Source organism: Homalodisca vitripennis, chromosome 1 (assembly GCF_021130785.1).
Source record: "Homalodisca vitripennis isolate AUS2020 chromosome 1, UT_GWSS_2.1, whole genome shotgun sequence".
Lineage (NCBI taxonomy): Eukaryota > Metazoa > Arthropoda > Insecta > Hemiptera > Cicadellidae > Homalodisca > Homalodisca vitripennis.
The window spans coordinates 144,930,731-144,953,446 of NC_060207.1; the positions used below are offsets into that span (position 1 = coordinate 144,930,731).

The 22,716-nt window shown below is 31.9% G+C and overlaps 2 protein-coding genes across 6 annotated transcripts in view; one reads left to right on the plus strand and one right to left on the minus strand.

Moving 5' to 3' along the window:
• The window catches only part of LOC124373114 (transcription factor IIIB 90 kDa subunit), a 115,486-nt gene that overhangs the window by 59,765 nt on the left and 33,005 nt on the right, over positions 1 to 22,716 (minus strand). The window lies entirely within an intron of this gene.
• LOC124373129 (BTB/POZ domain-containing protein 6-B) overlaps positions 1 to 22,716 on the plus strand; it is a 42,679-nt gene that overhangs the window by 17,644 nt on the left and 2,319 nt on the right. For 2 of the 4 annotated variants that reach the window (XM_046831524.1, XM_046831547.1), the window contains exons 2-4: positions 11,238 to 11,510; positions 12,123 to 12,270; positions 15,010 to 15,226. In XM_046831524.1, the coding sequence (XP_046687480.1) occupies positions 11,238 to 11,510; positions 12,123 to 12,270; positions 15,010 to 15,226 (638 nt within the window). Of the gene's footprint in view, positions 1 to 2,739; positions 2,891 to 6,094; positions 6,499 to 11,237; positions 11,511 to 12,122; positions 12,271 to 15,009; positions 15,227 to 22,716 lie in introns of those variants that run through there. The other 2 variants (XM_046831539.1, XM_046831532.1) reach the window with 2 other exon arrangements.

A 22,716-nucleotide genomic window follows, 5' to 3' on the forward strand; every position in this document is an offset into this window, starting at 1 on the left:
CCACATTATCTTGTTGACGTTAACCCAATCCAATTATCTACAAACATGACAAGATTTCGGGACCGCTGCCTGTTTGTTTATCGCTTTCCTAGTTGTAGGTTAAACACAACCCGACGGAAGATTATGGCTTTAATAACTCGATCACATTTTATAACCTCTTTCTGTTATTTTAAAGTGAGCTTGGATACACCCAATACTAAATAATAACTACATATAAAATAGTATATATATATATATATATATATATATCGTATGGGGGACAAAGGCAGCTATCCATAAATAAATAAATTAAAAAATTACAATTATTAAAAAGTACGTAAGAACAAAGTTCTTGAGTCATAAATTAAAAATACATATTAACATCTCCCGTCACCCAAAGCTAAATCCAAATTACTGAGCCAGTTTAGAGACCCATCCTCCTAAACCACTCAGACCAGCCAGACCACCAGAAAACAATCGCAAAGGGCAGTCGTTTACAATGTGCTCAATTGTCTGAGATTTGCGCCACAATACTAAACGTCCTGGTCGTAAGTAATACCCCACTTAAAATCCAGTGATTGCTTCTCCATCTACAACCCAGTTCGAAAACGATTAGATAAAACCCATATTTTCGAGGAATTTCCAACACCCAATGCTTAATCGTAGGATCGGATATCAAAACTTGTATTCTCCTTGTCCATCTACAAAATGATTCCAGGATTAGATATACATATTTTAAAGTGAGCTTCGGATACACCCGTAGCTTAACTACATTAAATAGTGCTCCTTGGGTAACGCTAAACGAACAGCAATTTTTGGTAGCTGGACCGTCACTCTTGTGATCTCCCAATGGCAGCTATAATAACTACATTAAAATAGTATTCTCCTTGTCCATCTACAAAAGATACATTTAGATTAGATATACATATTTTATTGTCTTGACGCCCCAAGATTTCAATGACCAATAGATTCACCAACTTCACGGTTAAATGTGTTTTAATGGTAATTTGTTACAAAGATTCGGTTTATACGAATCCTTAAACGTACATACCTAATCAAAATTGTAACAGTTCTTTTCTAGATCTCTTTGAAAGAACATCATTATTGATTAAATGAGTTATTAACTCTAACCTGGTTCAAGAACTACTCCTGACCTAGTTCCTGAACTACCACTAACCTAATTCCTGAACCAGTTCAATTAACAAAACCAAATTAATTTTATTATTTGAAAACAAAAAGATCAAATACAAAAAAATCTATATAATCTACTTAACTGGCATTCTAAAACTAAAAATACCTGTTTTCATGAACAAAGTGTAATTAATTCCACAGGCCAAATGCAGAAGAAAACAAATCTATAGCCTAAATGACCGTATCTCAAAAACGTAAGTGCAGATTTCGATCAAACTTTCTAAACGCTTTCAATACATGGTCTACTGTATTATATTACTACCCTCATTCTTAGGCAGCGCTTATTTTCGGAGATTTATCGATTTTCCATGTAAAATACTGAAAACCCTTTTTTTTGTTTCACGTCGGTCCCCAATATGACTATCTAGATTTGTCATTGAATAAGGTTTCACTACTTAGCGCAACTTTGCAAAAAGACAAACAGTAGTAATTAAAATTAAATAGAACCAGAAACAGAATAGCTGGAAGTGATCAAGTGCTTTGTCTGCAAACACGCTAAAGATGGAGGAACAATGGCGATAGCTTATCACATCACGTCGTCACTTCTCCAAGAAAGTGTTTGCTGAACCACAGATATTGCCTCACCGCGGATGTGTTCTTTATATCAGTTGACCCAACCAGACTGACTCTACAATCACAGCGAGAAATACATTACAGTTCAGAGCTTGTACTGAACTTACTACTAAGAGACTACTAAGGAGGCGAATAATTTTATAGATTTAATAGCCGCTTCATGGGCGGAATTACGGGGTTGGGCCGCGTCACTAAACGTTGTGAAAGTAAATAGAAAACACAATTTTCGAAGATTTAACAATTTTTCCATTACACTTGTTATGATTTAATGTTGACATAAACTTACAACAAAGTTCCTTTGTGGTGGGTAAACATGAATCATTTTATTTCAGGCCTAAAGTGTATTTCGACTAAAACGAACATCTGCCTACCGTCAATATGCGAAATACAGTAGAAACAAACAAAATTTATCGTAATTATTGAACACACGCATTTATTTTGACAGACCATTTTAAGTTACTTGAATTCATTCAACAAGTTCAAAAGTAACGAAGCAATAGGTTAATTACTTTTAACATGATTATTTCAGGGCAAATGTAAGTGATTACACAAGAAAAACAAAAATCTAACCTATCCAACGAAATCAGATATGTTCGTTAAGATAAAAATACTATTCTAGGGAAAATTCGTATTCAAGTGGGGAAGGTTTATTTATTGCCCCGCAGGTTTGACTTGCACCACCATGTTTCTCTAAATTCTTTTTGAGCTCCGTGCACAAGGGAAAAGTAGAGAGTAATGGATTAAAATTATTATTTCTAATTTGTGATTATTCTAAGTCGGTACTAGGCCGTAAGATAAACACAAAAGTCTGCTACGAGGAATCCACAAGTAGCGAGTAGCAAGTCCAGACGAAATCTGCGAGGTAACGAGCACATTAGCAGTTCGTTTGTTTTGACTAAAACCTAACGACCTCTTATCTCATATTGCTGTTCATTGTCAGTAGCGGGTATATTTAACAAGGCGCGATAACCTTGAGTGAGTTGCATGACGTCATCTGAGCAGCTGATGAATGGAAGATAGATTGTGTGTGACGCACTGACAGACAGGCCAGGGGGTCAACCGAGTGACCAGAGCAGCCGCATTTCTGGGTCAGTTGTATAATTTGTGTCTATGCCTCGTGTGCTCCTGGGGAACCTCTTAGTGCCAGGTAGGCTCACAGATCGTGCATGCAGCCCATCCGTGACATTTATATTAATAATCATTTTCATACATATAATGAAACACATCTAGCTTCTTGGAATGAATAGTTACTTTGACTGTATGTTCAATAAACTTTTGTTATAAATGCCACTAACACTAAATCCCTTATATTAGACACGACTAGCTTGAAGTTATAAAATATTCTGAGGTGAAGGTCGTATTCCATTTCATTTTGGAATTATTTGGTGCTTTTGTCGCAATGTCCCATAGTAGTACCGTATTATTTTACTTAAAACTACTCTTACAAATACAAATAAGTACGCTAGTAATACCGTATATCAAAATTTAAAATACTAGTCCTAATACTATACTGAATAATTATAAGCTAATTTTAGAGTAAGTATTGTTATATTCAGTTTATGCTTAAAACTCGATAATATTGCTATCGTCAGAAGCTTAGATATTACTTAATAAATCTACTAGTTTGTGTTTAAACACTGTAAAACAGAATGATTAAAAAGGATATGCATAGAATTTTTCAGCGTATATACTGTATTTTTTATTCTTGAAGATATAAACTGAGAAGATGAATCACAGAAATAGGATACGAGAATAATGATATAAGTAGTAGTATAAGTAGTGATGTTATGGTATCAGTACTCACTGGTACTGACTTACAATAACAACTCTCCAACCTCTTTTAATTAACACTCTTCTCAAAAGTGGCTTAACGAAGAAGGGATTCTAAGTAATGATAAAAATAAACAAACTAGAAGAGAAAAAGCTCCACAAATCAAAGGAAAATATTGTAGTGTTCCGTTTGTGGAGAAGGATGGTACTCAATGACAATGTTTCAGTATTGTCAAGCTTGCTTGGTACATTAGTCGGGCGTATCACTTGCTAGACCAAAGTGACAATTATGTTGTAACGAACAGCTGAAACATGGTGGTATATAACGGCACGTAATTTCCTGTTGACCATTAATGACTTGATAGTACGAGTGTGATCAGTCTATTGCAATTGTTATCTAATGCCCACTTTACATGGAATATTATGACGAAGGATGATAAGTAAACAGACTTGATAAAAATTAAGAACAAAACAGCTCTTACCCAATCCCAAAACTCATTTCTCTTACTCTATTATTACCCATCATCAAGGTGAGAACAACACAATTTTATTGTGAACAATGCCAACAAGTTCGACATGTATTTCACAGTAGACTATATTTACTTTTTGCTATACTTTAGACTTCAATAAATAATACGGTATAGAAACATTCTTATTAGCCTGGAATGAGTATTACCTATTCGGCAAAACATACTTTATTGAAATGAGTTGATAATAAAATATATCAGAAATCATGATGTATTTATAGTCTACTGTTCTATAATCATTGTAAACATTTTTGTGCAAGTGCACGTAAAAGTTGTCTATAATTCTTATAAGCAATTATGTAGGTACTCAAAAGCCAAGATGTTAATATGCATTGGCATTAATTTTGATACCTTTATTATTACCGTACCAAAACTTATTCTTACGCGGTTTTACGAAATAATTTTTACTTTATAGACACTGAAATATTATAATCGAAGTAAAAATATTATGCATATAAACAGTTGTTACTTCTCCACCTCCCAAATGATCAGTTGATTTGTTTTCTTCAAAGCGACATTTTGTGTTTTATTAAACTTTTTGAAAGTAGTTCCATTACTCCTGTTCCATTTCAATATTATCTTTGGCGAAGACGAGAATATGTGCAAAATATTAATACCATAAATACAAAGTGAACGATAACAAAAACGTAGAATTTTCATAACATGGTCATCTCTCTCGATTTTAATTAAGATCTAAATTTGTAGTTATTAAAAGTTTAGAATACAATAATCTATTATTAAAATTCTATAAAAAGGATTTGATGAAAGTGGCAAATTACCAAGACACACTGGGAGAGCAACAAATTTATAGTTATCGACTATATAAAACAATATTTTTCTAATTAATGTCATTATAACATATGCATCTCTCTTATATATATATATCATTCATGTCAAAATATAATAATCATAATTTATCAATATGATAAGAAGTTTCTCAACATAGGAAAATTGAAACACAAAGACACCTTATAACATTACATCAGGAGGTTTTAAATGATAAATTGGTTTTTAATGTTTGATTTTTAATAAACATTTTAAAATGTCTAAAACAGTATAAATGTCTAAATAACTCAACTTTTACACACCGAGTCCGAATGTTAGTAGGGCTATTTTACAAACATTTTAGTTTTTATTACGTTGTAATACGGATGTTTTTATCCTACTCTGGTATGCTATTCTCATTTGGGGCTTTGATAATTCTAGAAGTATTTACTCTGCTTTACAAAACTATTATACTTATAATTCGTATATATAAGAAGTCTTGCAAAGGCATTTTTCTGTGAATAAAATCATGAAATTTTATTTTTGTTCATAGTATAATTGTATTTTTTATTATCATAAATTTGTGAATTACACAACCGATAACAACATCTGGCTTTATTTTAGAGTAGTTACTGCGTTCTATATGGTTATTGACTTTTATACGAGGCAAATTTCGGTAATCGGGCATAATTTAACTCTCCACCTGCAACAGTACTCTTTAATATGAATAATTGAATACGTTACAATCAAGATCACCATAATGGAAATTATTTCACAACAGGATTATCTTAAATACGATATACTTTTAAAATATCAAATCTGCTGGAACTAGACGAAAACTGATGTTCACGAAACTATAATAAAAGGTCTTATACACTTCAAAACCAAATTTCTAGCGACATTACCAACGTGATACTATAAAGAAAATACCCGACACTATCTAATACGGCCATACCCATTACAATATTACATTTTAATGATTATTACTCAACAAGGATTATTACATTTTAATGAGGGTACAGACTACTGCTTTTAATATGGGAGGATAATATTAAAACTGAAACCCAATTTTACAAACATAAATGTATCAACTAACATAATTGATAGTTTTTTTTATTCATCGTAGAAATAGTTAAAACTTAGACATTAAATTTATAAATCCAACGAAAGAATACATCTTGTACGCAAGTCAAAGGTCCTTTACATTAATATTGATCCGAGTCTGAGCTCTAAAGCATCTGCGCAAGCAGTGACGCACAATCAATAGCGATACTGTATTTTTGTCATTTGTTGAGGGGAGATAATAATTTTGTAAATGTAAAAAAACATTATTTATATAGATAGCGTGGGCGTTAAACAGGAATATATATATTTAAAGTGCCATATTGCTTATTTTTTATTGTTAAAGTTGGTAGTTGTGCATTTAAAACTGTCCGTCTGCTGTGAAAGGTAAAGGCACAGCGGCACAGGACATAACGTAACGAGTAATCATAACAAATCAAAACAAATGGCGGAGTAGTTAGTGGTTGTTTAGTGAGTGGTTTTATCACTTGTGTTAGTGTTTAAACTGATATAAATTATCCAGCATTCATGAGCAATATGGCTATGTCGAATTTGTACTCTAAAATGTCACACAAACCTCTTAAAAGAATTCAAGACTTAAACGTGTCACAAACAAACCAATTTTTTAATGGTAAGTAGCCTTAGATTTTTGTGTTTATTCAAACTTTAAATAGATATCTATAGTTAGGATCCATAATACCAATGAACTGAAATCTTCCAGTAGGCTAATCTCAAAACATTATAGGCCTAGGACTAACATAACAAAATAATGTTGACCTTGATTTTATCTAACCTATTGTAATTACGAAATTGTTCAAGTGATGAAATTAAACCATCTCATGAAAACTGGCAACTTATAAACTTACTAGCAAGGTATTACCCGATTACTTTTGAAGCTACCATTTACCAAGATTACCCCATATCTAGGTTAGGATTAGGCTTCGGTTCCCAATTTATCGTTAATTCGGCTACAGTATGACAATTGCCAACAATGACAATCGAAACACTGGAGAAGAAATAATACAATCATTACTTGATATTTATGATTTGCGTAGCTACCAAACAATAACAAATTAAAATGACTAACTGAATAATATTATAGGTATACTAGCAGTTACCCGTGGCTTCACACGCATTTTCCTTTTGAAAACTTGGACAATATAGGCTATTCATGTATTATTTATCTATGACATAACAAACACCCCTGAGATAATCGATAGTCACTCAAAGCTATTCCAATAACCTGATCCATTTTAGATTTAAGTTTAAAGAACAGTGTTTTGGGGTCTTGAAGTTGTAAAGTGAAATAGTTTTTATAAGATTCGTATTCCCTCCAACATTCCATGATAATTTATTGAAGTGCTCCAACGATTTCAGTAACAATAAGTGATAGCCTTTTTATCCCAATGACGAAAGTGTATCGTCCAACTAAAAAGTTGCTGTGGTCAATATGAGTCTGTTCTGGTTGTTTAAATTCACACCCGGTCTAATCTATGGCATTAGATGGATTATTGACCATTGGCCCAATCAAAATTTAAAAGATAATAACTTTTGCTCTGCAATCTGCATTACACTACTGATCAAGCAGTTTACAGTAATTTAATAGTTACTAAAATTTCAATGTAAACAAATGTTTCTGCCTCTTTGATGAACTTCAGCTGAAAGTGTTAACAGCTGAAAGTATCAGTTCACTTTGTATTACGTGTCGTAGCGCAATCTGCCGGATCCACTATAAAACACTCTAACATCAACAACAATTTATAAATAAAAAATTAATTAAATAAACTATTTAAATCGGACCAAATCATGAATCTAAACCATTCTCGAATCCCCTTCAACGCACACACAAAATTTCATCAAAATCGGTCCAGTCGTTTAGGAAGAGTTCAGTCATATACACATGAACACAAGAAATATATATATATATATATATATATAAAGATCATATTATAGTACAGTTCAGCTATGTTTTATATCTAATATGTAATAATTTAATGATGAATTAAAACTATGAAATGTGACAAAGTAGTGTAAAACTTGCTTCTTACTATTTTTAAGGATAATCGTGTCTGACAGATTGTGACACAAATAACGTAATTCCATTACTACTATAGTTTCTGGCCATTATTCAGATATCATGAAAATAATTTTACATTGTTTGAATTAATTTTGAACAATATTGGGTACTTTGGTATTATCCAGAGACAATTATTTTTTGAAGAGATTTTCTTATCAGGGACCTAAAAAAGGAACATTATTAGAAAGAAGATACTTTTTTAACGTACTGTGAAAATTACATGTCTATATGATGATGATCGGCAGATGTTTTTTTGCGTTCCAAAAGGAAGCAGATGTCGGTGAGAAGGAGGCATCTTTGTCCTTGTCTACTATTTGTAATTGGCATTGATCTGAGGTCGGAAAAGTACTGATAGGAAATGCTCCTGGCCATCAGTGCAAGCTTTGATGGTACCTTGAAGGCACCAACTCTCACTTCTTGCAAAAAAAGAAAATCACTCAAAATGGTACCCAAAGCTCAGTTTACGTGAGCGCTTATTAACTTTTCATATTTATAATATGTTCATAAGTATTTACCTAATTATAAAAATAATAGAAGTCTGTAACAGATAGTAGATAGGGACAGAATTGCCTCCTTCTCGCCAACATCTTTTCTGTTTTGAAGGTAGAAAACAAGAATCGGTTATCATAATGACATGTAATTTTCATAGCAAGTCAACTAAAGTCTGTTCTTTCTAATAATGTAGTTTCATTAGGATCCTGGTAAGAAAAGAATCTTTAAAAATAGTGACTTTCGAACTATTGAAAGTATATATATATATTGTGATTAGTATATTGGGTACTTTGGTACTAACCAAAGTACCCAATATTGATATAATACATTAAAAACTGCTAGCTTTAAATAACTATAATAAGAATGGTTTTGCACTCAATAGTTTAGGTATTTATAATTGATAATTTGGTTAGTTGATTCGATTGTTGTGGTGGCCACTTATTATACAACATTCGAAAGGGTAGGCTATTTCACAAGTTTTGATACAAAAATATGGATAACATTTACTTTACCCCTTATCAATTTCATAAAACTAATATGTTTTCATTTCATTTCAGAAGAAATTTTATGTGATTGTGATCCATAATTGCACAGTAACTGATATGTTTAATTTATTATATCCCAAACAGTCCATAAGACTAGTGGACACCCATGGGTATCAGAGTTTCTGCGCCTTTAGATAACAATCTATGAAGGGATAGGCATTGGTGGAGGGGATCGAGATGCCAATATTCACACAAGAAAAGTACAAGGAAATTAGAGATCAGAGTAGAGCTATCAATTGCATATATAACGATAATTTAAGTTTTTTCAGTTCTTTTTCGTCATTTTTAAAGTTGCTATCTCTATTGTAAAATTTGATTGTCGTATTTTCCTCTGTGCTCTAGCTCTTGTTTGCCAACATGCATCGCATTTGCACTTCTTGTTATTATATTATATTATTTGCTGCTTTGTGATTGATCAGATTTACTGTACTGTACATTTAAAATAAAGATGTTGTTCTTTGTATTGTACTGTATTTTGTCATCGCCATTAGCCAGTGCATACTTTATCAAGTTATTTTATTGTGTTAGAATGATGTTCTTTATATTGTAGTTTTTTATTTCAACATGGAATTTTACATTCCTTTCTGTTGTGCAACAGATTTGGTGGCCATTGTCCTCTAGCTGAGGATACATTGTTGTTTTGTTGTTTACACAGGTTTAATATGGTTAGGTGAGTTTGTAATATTTAGTGAACGTTAGTGATCAGTCTTATGGAATTTTATATTTTACTGATCAGTACTATCTCGAGGGATGTTTTTATTTGTCGCCATCAGTGCGTAGCAGCACCTGGACCGGAGGCATTACTGTTGGCCCATTCAACTACTAGTGCCTTTTACGATTTTAAAAATCTTTCCAAAACTTAATTTTTTTTTTTTTAAGCATTTTCCTTTAAAAATCAACAAATATTGTGAATTGCCTAAAATCTTTAGTTAAATTGTTGGTAGGCTATAATTTAATAAGCTATCTTATTTATATATTTACAAATTAAAAACTATCTGCTGCTGTAACCATAGAAACAGCCTAGTATTTCATGAAAAATGACTAGTTATGATCATTGATAAGCTGTAATTTAATAAGCTATCTTATAATTTATATTTTTACATATTAAACACACAATATGCTTGCTATAACCATAGAAACAGCCTAATGTTTTAGGAAACATGACTAGCAGTTTGAGGGTTAATATTTCCAGTTTATGTACTACACCATAATGAATATTTAAAAAAATCCAAATAAAACTGATTATAATTTCCTAAAACTAAAATATTTTTAAACTTTTTGGCTGTCTTTGAAATTTTACTATCTTTCCTAGGTATACCCCAACAACACTTTTTTACAACCGGTAATTTAGAATCTTGACTTAGAAGGAAAATTTTAAATATTACAGGGGGAAGGATTTAATATATATATAGTATTATTAGTTCATTGAGAACAAAATGATTAAAAATATATGTAGATTATATAAGCTTAGTAAACAAAGCATTTTTACATTTGATAAAAAAGTTTGTAAATCGCCCAAATATACCATGCCAATTAGAAAAAAAACTGTTTTTTCTGAGGTTAAAACCACAGTCAAAACAGGAAATATTATGGGGTGGGGAGCAGATCATCTGGCCTTAAATATACGATCAACAAGTGAGCTATATATGGTCATCATGTGACTCTAAATCATCTACCTTCTTTAAAAGAGAGCATCAACAATTGCACCTTCAGTCCATCAAATAAGTTAACTATACAACCAACTTATTAACTACATTATTTGGCAACTTGGAAAAATGCATAGTTATCATGCAAGTTATAAGTTCATCAGTGTTGTTCTACACGAAGATTAGCATTCGAAACTAGCAGAAGGAAGTATAGACGTACAAAAAAAGAACCTAGATAAAAGTAACTTGAACATGTTTAATTGCTCCTAATACGAGTCTGAACTTTGGTGACAAGCTGTAACAGTGTTCACGATTCCAATTTTACAGACTGAAAGCCAAGATAGAAAAAAATTTACTTATCTGATTGAAGCTGGAAATAGATTCTAAATGAGCAATTATAATATAACACTGCTTAAAATATTATCTTTTACATAAGAATCCATTATGGACAGTGTGGGAATTGAATGGCTAAAATGTTCTTGGCCAAAAGAATTATGACAGAACTATAATCCTCCCCTCAATCCAAGTTTCAGTTGAATGATATTAGTTCAACAATTTAAAATTGTAACGGTAAATTGAAATATGAATTAATTTTATTGTATGGTTTCAGTTGAGACGCTCAACAATGGGGGTCTTTCAATATCACCCCCTAACAACATCTCCCAGCGCGAGAACATGCAGATCACCCAACCTGCTAGCGCCCCCACATCACCCCTTGCGTCACCCAACTTCATCACGACAAACAACTTCAACCTCACTTGCTCTAGTCTCACAACACTGGATTCAAATTGGCAAGCTACAAAATCAACTGTGCGGGAACGAAATGCAGCAATGTTTAACAATGAGCTGATGGCTGACATCAGATTTATTGTGGGAAGTCCAGGTGATTAAATACCTTGAATACACTCATACAATATTAGGCATATTATAAGGTATGACCTTGATATTTCTCTGAGGACCAATATCCGGATCATCAATAGTTAATTGTTTTTCAAAATTAATGAATATAACATTTAACTTATCTATCTATACAAAATATGATAAAAGATATCCCTTCTTTTAGAAGAGGAGTGTTAATGTAATGAAGTCTTTCGTTCGCAGTAAGGAGAATTTTCATGATAACTGCTTGTAACTAATATGTCACGAAATAGAATTATTGATCTCCAAATTGTTATGTAAATCAGGTCTGTCTAATATTTGTATTATCATGACTAATAATTTTATACTTTGTTATATCATTATAGATATAACTTAGGACAGTTATAATGCTAGGTGCTCGTATTTTAAACCTAGAAACTATATACAATGTTGAGTTACACTAACTACAAAGTAGGCTGAACATTTTTGTAGTCTCAGTATAATATTTATAACATTTATTTCACTCTTTGTAATCGTTAAAAAGTCGCTAAAATTTAATTTAATGTTTTCCCCCTTCATCTCTAATCACATAAAGTTCTATTGTAAATTATAAACTTATTGTTTTTTCCTTCAATAGGCCAAACCCAAAAAATACCTGCACATAAGTACGTTCTAGCTACAGGAAGTTCAGTGTTCTATGCCATGTTCTACGGAGGCCTTGCAGAAAACAAAGAGGAAGTTGAAGTGCCAGATGTGGAACCATCCGCCTTTTTAACACTTCTAAAGTAAGTAAATAATCACTTGAGATGTTCCAACCCTAGCCTATCAAATTGGATTACACAATAAAAGATTAGGTAATTAATAGTGTTTTGGGCAGGGAAACTAAGACATCTATAGTTTTAATGTGGCTTTTAACCCCTTAGGTATTGATTGGTAGGACTGTATTGGTTAATTGACATAGGCAATCCTTAATTTGCATTTCTTCTGATGTCAAATGATGTCCTTAGTTCATCTATACCAATAACCTCGTGAGGATTATCCATATTCACAAGTACTTGTGAGTATATACCACATAGCAAGTGTATTTCATTGTGACAATACCGTGTGCTGGCATCATTCAACTCATTCTAGTTAAAGAAATTATGTATTATATTGTATTTTCTCAAACAAAAATTTGTTATGTTCATTAATGTTCTCATTGAGACCTCATCTGTTGCCAAAAGCATTGGCTAATTACAGGTTAGTTAGGCAAGACAAGTATTTGAGCATTAGTCCAGTGGCAAGACGGAACTAGTCACTCTTACACATACAGTCAGCTAATCCAATGAATAATTTAATATTTTAAATAGATTTTTTTTTGTAAATTTCCTTCTTTTGCACATTGTAATAGTGATAATAGCATCATGCTGACCTGAAAATTAGACCTATTTTGAAAACGACAACTCAATTTCCGAATGTTCACCTAATTATTTCTATACAAATTAATATTATAATAAAATTTTAATGCACATTTACGTACTCTGTCTTTGTAGCACATTAACTGCCAAAAAGATGTTTTTATTATTCTCTTAACTGATATACAGGTCAAGTATGCATCTTCTGTTTGGGCATCTTATTGGACATGTTCCAATGGTTACTTTTGGTCATATTAGTCTGAAATATACTGTGATCTGTGATTCTTGTGATACAGAACTGATATACAGGTCAAGTATGCATCTTCTGTTTGGGCATCTTATTGGACATGTTCCAATGGTTACTTTTGGTCATATTAGTCTGAAATATACTGTGATCTGTGATTCTTGTGATACAGAACTGATATACAGGTCAAGTATGCATCTTCTGTTTGGGCATCTTATTGGACATGTTCCAATGGTTACTTTTGGTCATATTAGTCTGAAATATACTGTGATCTGTGATTCTTGTGATACAGAACTGCCCCCATTGTTGTCCACTTACTTTTGCATTCTAAAAGAATACTACTAGGAAATTGATCTTGTTGTCCTGTTATTGGCCAGAAACTCTTGTTAACACTGGCATAAACATAGAATGTTCAATACAAACTTTGGAAGAGAAAAGTTGTACTGGTCAGATCTTACCTCTAATTACATTATATTTTAAAAAATCATTGCAGTTCAATCAAAAACACAGTTTCTATTCAATATAGAGTAAACATTTGGTTGACAAACTACTTGGCAACTATGGAGGAGTCAGATAGGTGGGCATGGCATTTTATAGTTTGCTTTGTCATTCAGATATGATAAATAGTAATAAAGTATCTTTGAAGTTCTGATTAATTGAAGCTACTATTTCACTAAAGCTATTTAAATTCAAAAAATTGTATTAATAATTATTTCTTTCTTCTTGAAAACCTAAGCTGGCTTTGTAATCCAGTAACAAACCTATAGAACTGATCCTGTTATTAAATTTATTTTAATTATATTTATCTCACGAAAATTGTAACAGTTTACAGGGTTTGTCCGGAAAGTAATAGGACTGAGTCAATTAAAAAAAATGTATTGAGCAAATCGTTACAATTCTTTAAAAACTTTCAAGATAGGCTCCTTCTGCGTCGATGCAGCGCTGCCAGCGCGATTTCCAAGCATTGAAGGCGTCACAGAAGCCATTCTCCGGAATAGCCTTGAGAGCCGCGGTACAAGCTGCTTGGATCTCCTCTGTCGTCTCAAAATGGTTGCCTTTTCATGCGAGAAAACAAAAAAAGTCTGGGGGGGGGCCACACCTGGGCTGTAGGGCGGCTGTGGAAGAGTTGGGATGTCGGCCTTGGTCAGGTAGCTGTTCACAAGAAAGGCGGTGTGAGCCGCAATTTCTGGTCGCCAGTGAGCACTTTTAGGACCATCTTCGCACACACTTTGCGCATGTTCAAATGCTCCGTCACGATTTCATGAACGACAGATTTCAGTAAATGTAACATCTGGGCAATTAAACAAATACTTAGTCGACGGTCTGAGTTCAAAACTTTGGGCACACGAGTCACATTGTCAGTGTTTGTCGAAGTCGAAGGTCTTCCAGCACGGTCTTCATCAGCGACCTCTTCCCGGCCCTCCAAAAGGCCTGGTGCCACAGAAACACACCACTTCTTGCTAAAGCAACATCTGGGTAAGCCTGCTTTATTATATCAAATGTCTCTGTCGCAGATTTACCGAGTTTCACACTGAATCTAATCGTGTACCTCTTCTTTAACGAACGCTGCATTTTCAGCTTGCACCACTCACAGAAACACGTCACGTGAAAATGCCTGTTCTGACTCTTCAGGTGCTCGGAGACAACTGACCAGCCGCTTGTTCGTTAGCTAGGAACGCCCTCTACCGAATCCAGTCGTTGCGCGCACGCTCCGAAGTACAGTCTCGGCGAAAGAAAATCAGTCCTATTACTTTCCGGACAAACCCTGTATAGTGTTTTCAAGCACAAGTATTTAGTGGTATGAGACGCCTACAAATGTTTTTGTACTCTAGATGTAGGCTGTGTGGTACATATCTACCAATTCTAATGGCTTTTGTTGGATTCAGGTATTTATACTGTGATGAGATACAACTGGAAGCAGACACAGTGCTGGCCACTCTTTACGTTGCCAAGAAGTACATAGTTCCTCACCTGGCACGAGCCTGTGTCAACTACCTGGAGACTAGCCTAACAGCAAAGAATGCCTGCCTCCTGCTCAGCCAGTCTCGCTTGTTCGAGGAGCCAGACCTGATGCAACGTTGCTGGGAAGTCATCGACGCTCAGGTACGTCTGACACAACTCAGGCGAAGAGTCACTCTTGCCACCACTGACATGGCGCCGCTCAAAAAGTCCATTACACACCATTCCGTGCAACAACTTTATCCATGATGTGTGTATGCTTTGTAGTACTTATAAAATTCATGCCACTCGCCACTTTCCATGTCTATTTTACTGTTGTCACTTCATTTTTAAACATACCTACTAGAGTCAAATCCTTATGGTCTCTAATGCTAACAATAGCTGCCAGTTTTGATTGTAGAACCTTTTCTTCACCTACAGTTTATATTATTTGCCGTACATACCTAAACATGGTAATAGAATAAGTTATCAAAACTATTGATTTTGGAAACATTTTAAGAAAGCTGTTTTTAGGCATTTCTTAGATTCCTAGTACATTATTTTATATCTATATGTATATATTGTTCATTTTTTATCAACATTTTGAAAGTTGATAGTACAAGAGAAAATGATTTCCTAATGAAATTTAAAAAAGAGTATTTTACCTCAAAATGGAAACCTTTATCCCATATGGGATAGAATTTGTAACTCATTTTTTATGTCATTAAAAATTTGTAGTGTGCATTTTCTTAATTGCCAGTTCTGCCAAAATTGTTCAAATTTTGTTATAGAGAGTAGGCTACTAAAACTATCTTAAGGTTTTTTTCAAAGTTTATTGTGAAGAAATTTTATTTCCATTGATTTACTTGTACAACACGATTAATAATTTTGTATTTTTGGGAGAAACTTGATTGGGCCATTACCAACTAACTTCCATCATAAGCAGAATGAGGATATGGATGGAAATAGTAGTTTTTCAATTTTAAAATTAAAAACTTGCCCTAGATGCAGTGAAAGTGAGTGAATTACTATTGTTGTCTAGCATACAAACTAACATAATATAGTAATGTTTAAATTTGTAAATTTAATGAAATGCCATGACGGCCAAACAGGTGGCAGGTCCGCAGTGTGCGCAGTAGTTTGAAAAAAATCCCTCGTTCAATATTTGTTTAGTTGTAAAAATAAAAGGAAACTATCAAAGTGGTCAAAGGTCTGTTTGAGTTTTGTATGTCTTGTATCGGGAGAATTTAAACCAAGCTAATCTTGATTCATTAATTAATTACTGTTGTTGCCTCAAACATTCATTGCAGAATTAAATGTAGTTTTTGTGAAAAATATAAAATAAATTAACAAAATACACCTTTTTGGCATGTTTAATTTATTTAACCACTAGCAATTAAATGTGTGTTTAACTAGAAGTGTTAAAGAAAGATTTTTGCTATGAGAAGGTTTAAATCGTTTCATCATATCATCCTAGCACAATCATGATGGTAGATATAGCTTTCAAGGGCCTAGCAAAATTTATGGCTTGTTACATGTAGTGTTGTTTGTATTGTGTCTTTCATACTAATTGCAGTAATATTTGTATTGCAATAAATTTATCAGCTATTTTGTTATTAAAAACAGTTGTTTTTCTAATGGGTTAGTTCTTTTTCTGCTTGTGGTTGTATAGTTCTAGGTATATCCGTCACAAAGTTTTAATCTGTTTTTGCTTTATTTACTACAGTTAAGAACATAGATATGAAACATTAGAATGTCAAGTTCTAATTCATAATATTTGGTTTAGAACTGTGAAGTAATTTATTTCCAAAACAACATTGTAGTTACCATGACAACTTCTATCAGTTGACGATTGATTAGAAGTTAGACCTACGCTTATATTTACATGTTAGCCTAATTTTTATTAATAACTTTAATGTATTACAGAAAGATATTATTGCACAAAATCAGCTCTATTTTAAAAGACTTTTTTAATGAAGACTGAATGTATATAATTTGTATGAATTTACTTATACAGTTTGATTACTACTTTAGTTTTATGTACAAAATTGTTAGTGTAGTGTGTATAATTTTAATCTAATATCCATATATTTTTAAGATCTGTGCACAAATAGGAGAGAACTAAAAACATGACATAAAGTTGTAAAACAACTTCTTAACACAATAAATATCTTGTATTGTCTGGGAATAATCAAAAAACTTGTTGACCAATTACCCCAGATCAGTCAATTTTCAATAGTGATTATTTCACATTATGACCTCTGATAATTAAATCAAAACTGTAATTTAACTAGTGACTACATGAACCTACTTACAGAAAATAATGTTAACTCCACCAGTTATGCTTACTATGTTTTATTTAGTTGTTAATAGTTCTCTCAATGTTGTAAATCAGTCTCATGTGGTCCATATTGTTAAGTGAACAATTTGTGTATCTGTCATTGTAAATTTTGTATCAACTGCAAATATAAAGACAATTGCAATATTGCTTGGATTTATTGGGAACACTATCTCTGTTAATTTTTAAAAACAATTAAGAGTTAGAAAACTACAAGAATATTAATTGTCGCCCTTAACTGCTTTATTTTCAAATCAGCAATAATATTTGGTGCAAACTACAATAATATATAAAAAGAGGCTTCAACAAGATGAGTAAAAACAATTTTGTGCACATTTAAGGTAGCCATCTCAAATACGGTTTTAATTACATTTTTAGGAAAGGTTGACACACAGAGGAGAGGCGTATTTTAAAAATTTAATTATTGTAAAAATGATTCTACATCATATTAAAAATTGTCTCAGTTAAAATAATCACGGTATTAAAAAATATATTAGTTTGTTTGCAATACCCTTAAGCCTAGGAAAACTTTATAAACTCGAATATACTAACAGTTGTGAGGTGTGAATTTCAAATCAGTGGCAAATCTTGACAGGAGATACACTTGCATCCAAGGATATTTTTGCAAGCATCTCACACTTAATACTTATGTGGAATGCCCACATGTATGACTCATCTCTCAATGGTACACATGTACAGTGAACATGCATTTTGGTACTCCACATACTTGCATCTCCTGTCAAGATTTGCTGCTGATTTCAAATTCACATCTCACAACTGTTAGTATACTTGAGTTTATAAATTTTTCCTAGGCTTAAGGGTATTGCAAACCGACTAATGTATTTTTTTAATAACGTGATTATTTTAACTGACATAGTTTTTAATATTACTTGCAAAATTTGCTTTCAGAGCTATAGAAACTTTAACTGTATCCCTCTATTCTGCATATTCAAGTTTTCTTGGAAAGTTTATTTAAAATTATTGAAACCGTTACATAAAATAATTGCCACCAAAGTCTACTGCATTTAGGTAGTCCACATCTAAAGTTTACAAAAATGTGTGCTATCAAAACGTCTATGTTCTGGCACAGTTCCAGCAAGAACAGTGCATACATTGAACTTGAAGGAAACAAACAAAAGGAATGAAATATATATTCTAAACGTTTGATATCTCTACAATTCATAAAAATCTTATCTTAATATTTTTTAAGTGGTTTTTAGTATTAAGACGACAAAATAAAGAGAATTTAACAAAAATATGAAACTTCAATTTAGTAATCAAATACCTAGAGGTTAACTCATTTTCAGATTTATCTCGAAAAAAAATCCCAGTACTAATCAAGTTAGCAGTCTCTTCATTATCAGATAACTAATTCAGCTTTTAAAGAAACTAATTATATGATTACAAATTGTGTCATTGAGAATATCTCCAAATTGTATAAAATTTAGATATCTATGAAGGAAATCAAGTCATTGATTGGAATTATTAACTCAAATTATATTTCAAATAACCAAGAACTCTTAAGCCTTTTAATTCTTGTTGGCATTATTATATCTGATTTTGAAACATGTAATAATTGTCCTATATAATACAACACAAATGGTAATTGTTTATTTAGCACAAATGTGACAAACATCAATATGATCAGAATGAACAGATCTTCTAGAACATTTGAGGATAACAGGTGACAGAAAATATTATCTATTTATGGTTGAACAATTTTCAAAGATTCTAACAATGAAACTCATCGATAGAATTAATATTACAGTCAAGCATGTAATGAGATTTGTGTAACAGTTGTGTGCAAGGTGTCCACAACACATCCAGTTCCAAGTTAAACAAATACCTTGAGCTTTGCCAAGCTGATGGAGTACAAATAAAGATCTGCTCATGTGCGTCTTAAATATTTTATTTTTGCATGAGATCTCACATACTTTAATCATTTATAAATAAACCAATAGTTTGTAAAACCACAAATTAATTTTTACAATTACTAAATGAATTGTAAATGACTTTACATGCACATTCAATTTATAAGTGCATGATAGGTTTTGTATTTTTGACACATTGTTTATTACCATAATGACTGAAAATTTCTGCTGATAATGAAAAGTGTGTTGAAACTTGATCTTAAGTCAAAAAATTTTTTCTCTGAAATTTATCATTAGGTTGTACAGATGTTCGAGTAAAATATTATAATTTTGGGATTACATAGATAATTTATTCAAATTACTGATCGTCACCACTGGGCAAAACCAACTAGATGGTCTCAACTGACCATGTTGGTTTATGACATTGTTGCTGAAAAAATGCAGACAAATTTGATCACTGGACAATTTTATGATAATGAATTAAGAAGCAAAACAGAAAATATTTTGACAATTTTTAGAGTAAGAATTTTTTTAAACCTTATTGTGATTGGCGATAAAATTTGGATTCCTCACATATTGAGATAAACAATTACAATGAAATGGTATTGCTCAAAATCATGAATGAAAGCATGAAAGGTTGAAGCGGAAAAAATTAAAAAGACCATAGCTAAAATTACTTAGGGATCAACATGAGTTTTCTTCTTCCCTAATTAAAGTACAACATTGGAATGTATTGTGAAATACTAAAAAATTAAAGTGTTTCACAACTTAAGTTTACAAAGATGTTTGCTATCAAGAGTATCTATGTTCTGCCACACTTGCAGCAAGAACGGTGCATACATTGAACTAAAGGAAAACAAACCAAAGATATAAAATATACATTCCTCAGTCATTTTCAAGTACAAGATTTATAACAAATTGAATATTTTTACTATATTATAATTATAATTCCACAAAAAAGTTGAATCCTAAAAGTACTCTGAAAGTTCATAATCTTCCATTTAAGACCGTTATGGAAAAGGGATTGGTAATGGGGATAAATTTTAATAAACCGTCACAGATTGTTTCAAAGAACATCATACATATTTTTGACAATTAGCACAAGTTTTGAGCAAGTGCTTATATTACAAAGAAAAGCGAATTATTATTACTATTTTAAATTCAAGTAATTATATTTTGTGTTTTTTTTTCTTTGAAGCTTTTGTTAGGTGCATAACTAAACTGTATTTTTTAAAGTAATATTTTTATTGATCAAATTTCATAATCATTTGAATTGAAAAAAATATATTTTATAATAATAGATCATTTTAACCACTACAAAACATACATACATACTACTTAATATACATAGTACTTCTTTTGAACCCTGAGCGTGTCTAAATTTGTTCAACATTAGGGGTAATAAGATCAGTGAATGGTAAGAGTCCCAATTTAACTAGAGATATTTGAACTTTTAAATTTAAAAAAATTATAAACACGCTTGTGAAGTATAATAAACAAATATTTTATTGCTGGGAAAGATTGGAAAGCAGGGAGAAACAATAGAAAGAATATATATAAAAAAACCTCTGCTGACACACTTGGAATGACACCTGACCTTGTGCACCTGCAGAACACTTATAGTTGTTATATATTTAACCTATTAAATATCATACACTGATCATGATTTGCCAAAGCTCTGATGATTCAGTGACACAATGAGTTGCCATGTACAACAAGAAGCCAATGTTATAAGACTTAAGATTGACTTTTGAAACATGATGTTGATAATGACAGAATCGTCATGGCATTACAGTAACTGCTCAACACAGACCGATTATTACAACATATACACTCGTACAACTGATACGCAGTATTATTTCCTGATTGTCTTGTGTTCCTCATCATTAACCAACAGCTATTTCCATGCCACAGATCAACCAAAACCATATTGCATTTACACTGCCATGATACTTAAAACAACCACCAAAATGTCTGTGAAGATATTTAACAAATGGATTCAGATATATGGCAAACACTGTCATGTAATTAATATCATCTCCTTCTCCTTGTATATTTTTTGGAGGTAATTAATTTAATTTTTAATTTGGACGCAATGCATGTAGTATTTCATGAGAGTAATGACTACACAGATTTTTAGACAACATTTGGAATTGTCCAAAATTAAAAGCTATCACAATATGAGTAATTTTTTTAAGCATTTTTCTTTTAAAAATAAACAAATATTGTGAATTGCCTAACATTTTTAGTTAAATTGTTGGTAGACTATAATTTAATAAGCTATATTATAATTTATATATTTACAAATTAAAAAACTATGCCAACAAATTGAAAAGGATGATTTGATTTTCATTCACCATTATCCCCTCTAGTAAAATTTTAACCATTGTTTATTTTGTTAGTACTATTAATTTCTCAATAGAATTAGAATAAATTAGCATAAATAAATAATTCTGCACAACATATGCCTTATTTTTAATGAGCTGAACTATTTTTACTGGTGAAAGATATATGTATATAAACTTGGTATAAGGATATCATTTTTTTGTTCTTTTCACGATGTTATTGAATTTCATAATTCATTATGTACATTCCACAATAACCATTATTAACCCCCATAATTAACCATTGTTAATTCAGAATATCAGTCAAACATTTATTCAGTTTATTAATGAAATTATATTTCCTTGTAAACATCATAGCACATTGTGAGGTGTGAATTTCAAATCAGTGGCAAATCTTGACAGGAGTAAATGCCCAGATAAAAAATATTTTTATAGAAATACGAATACAATGGAATTATTGAAATCTGGAAATGACTTGTAAAGTAGTGATGTTTAATAAAAATTCAACTAGCTAAAGTAGTTTTGTCACTTTATACTCTTGCTCTAAGTTATAGGAGGGAAAGTAAGAAAGAAGTAAGGGGTTCCATGGAGAGCTGCAGGCAGCCACAGGTGGGTTTAACCCCTTACTTCTCACTTACTGTCCCTCTTGATGTCGCTTTGCATGTCTACCCATCTCTGTTGTAGCATTGATAATTGTGTTTTTCTGTTCAATAACGCAGAATACTGCTGCTTTTACTGGATTCAAAATAACCTATATTCAGGGGGTTAACACAATTGCTTGTATTTAACTAAACACTCAATAAAGCTTACTTAAATTAAACTGAAAATTGACTGAATGATTGTGATAACCTGATCTGTTAAAGGTTGATGTATTAATTTTGTAAATTTTATTTTACTATCTAATCTCCTGAAATTTCCTTGTTACATCACTCATAAAAATATTGTTCATCTATGTTTTGTATTGGATATAAATTCTGTACTTCTTATCTTATATTTTTTTTATCAATTACTTTAGTCTCTGCACAAATATGAGAATTGTCTTTTACAGAACACATTTTCAATGATTTTACACATTGTGTATTGTAGTTAACAAATTAAATT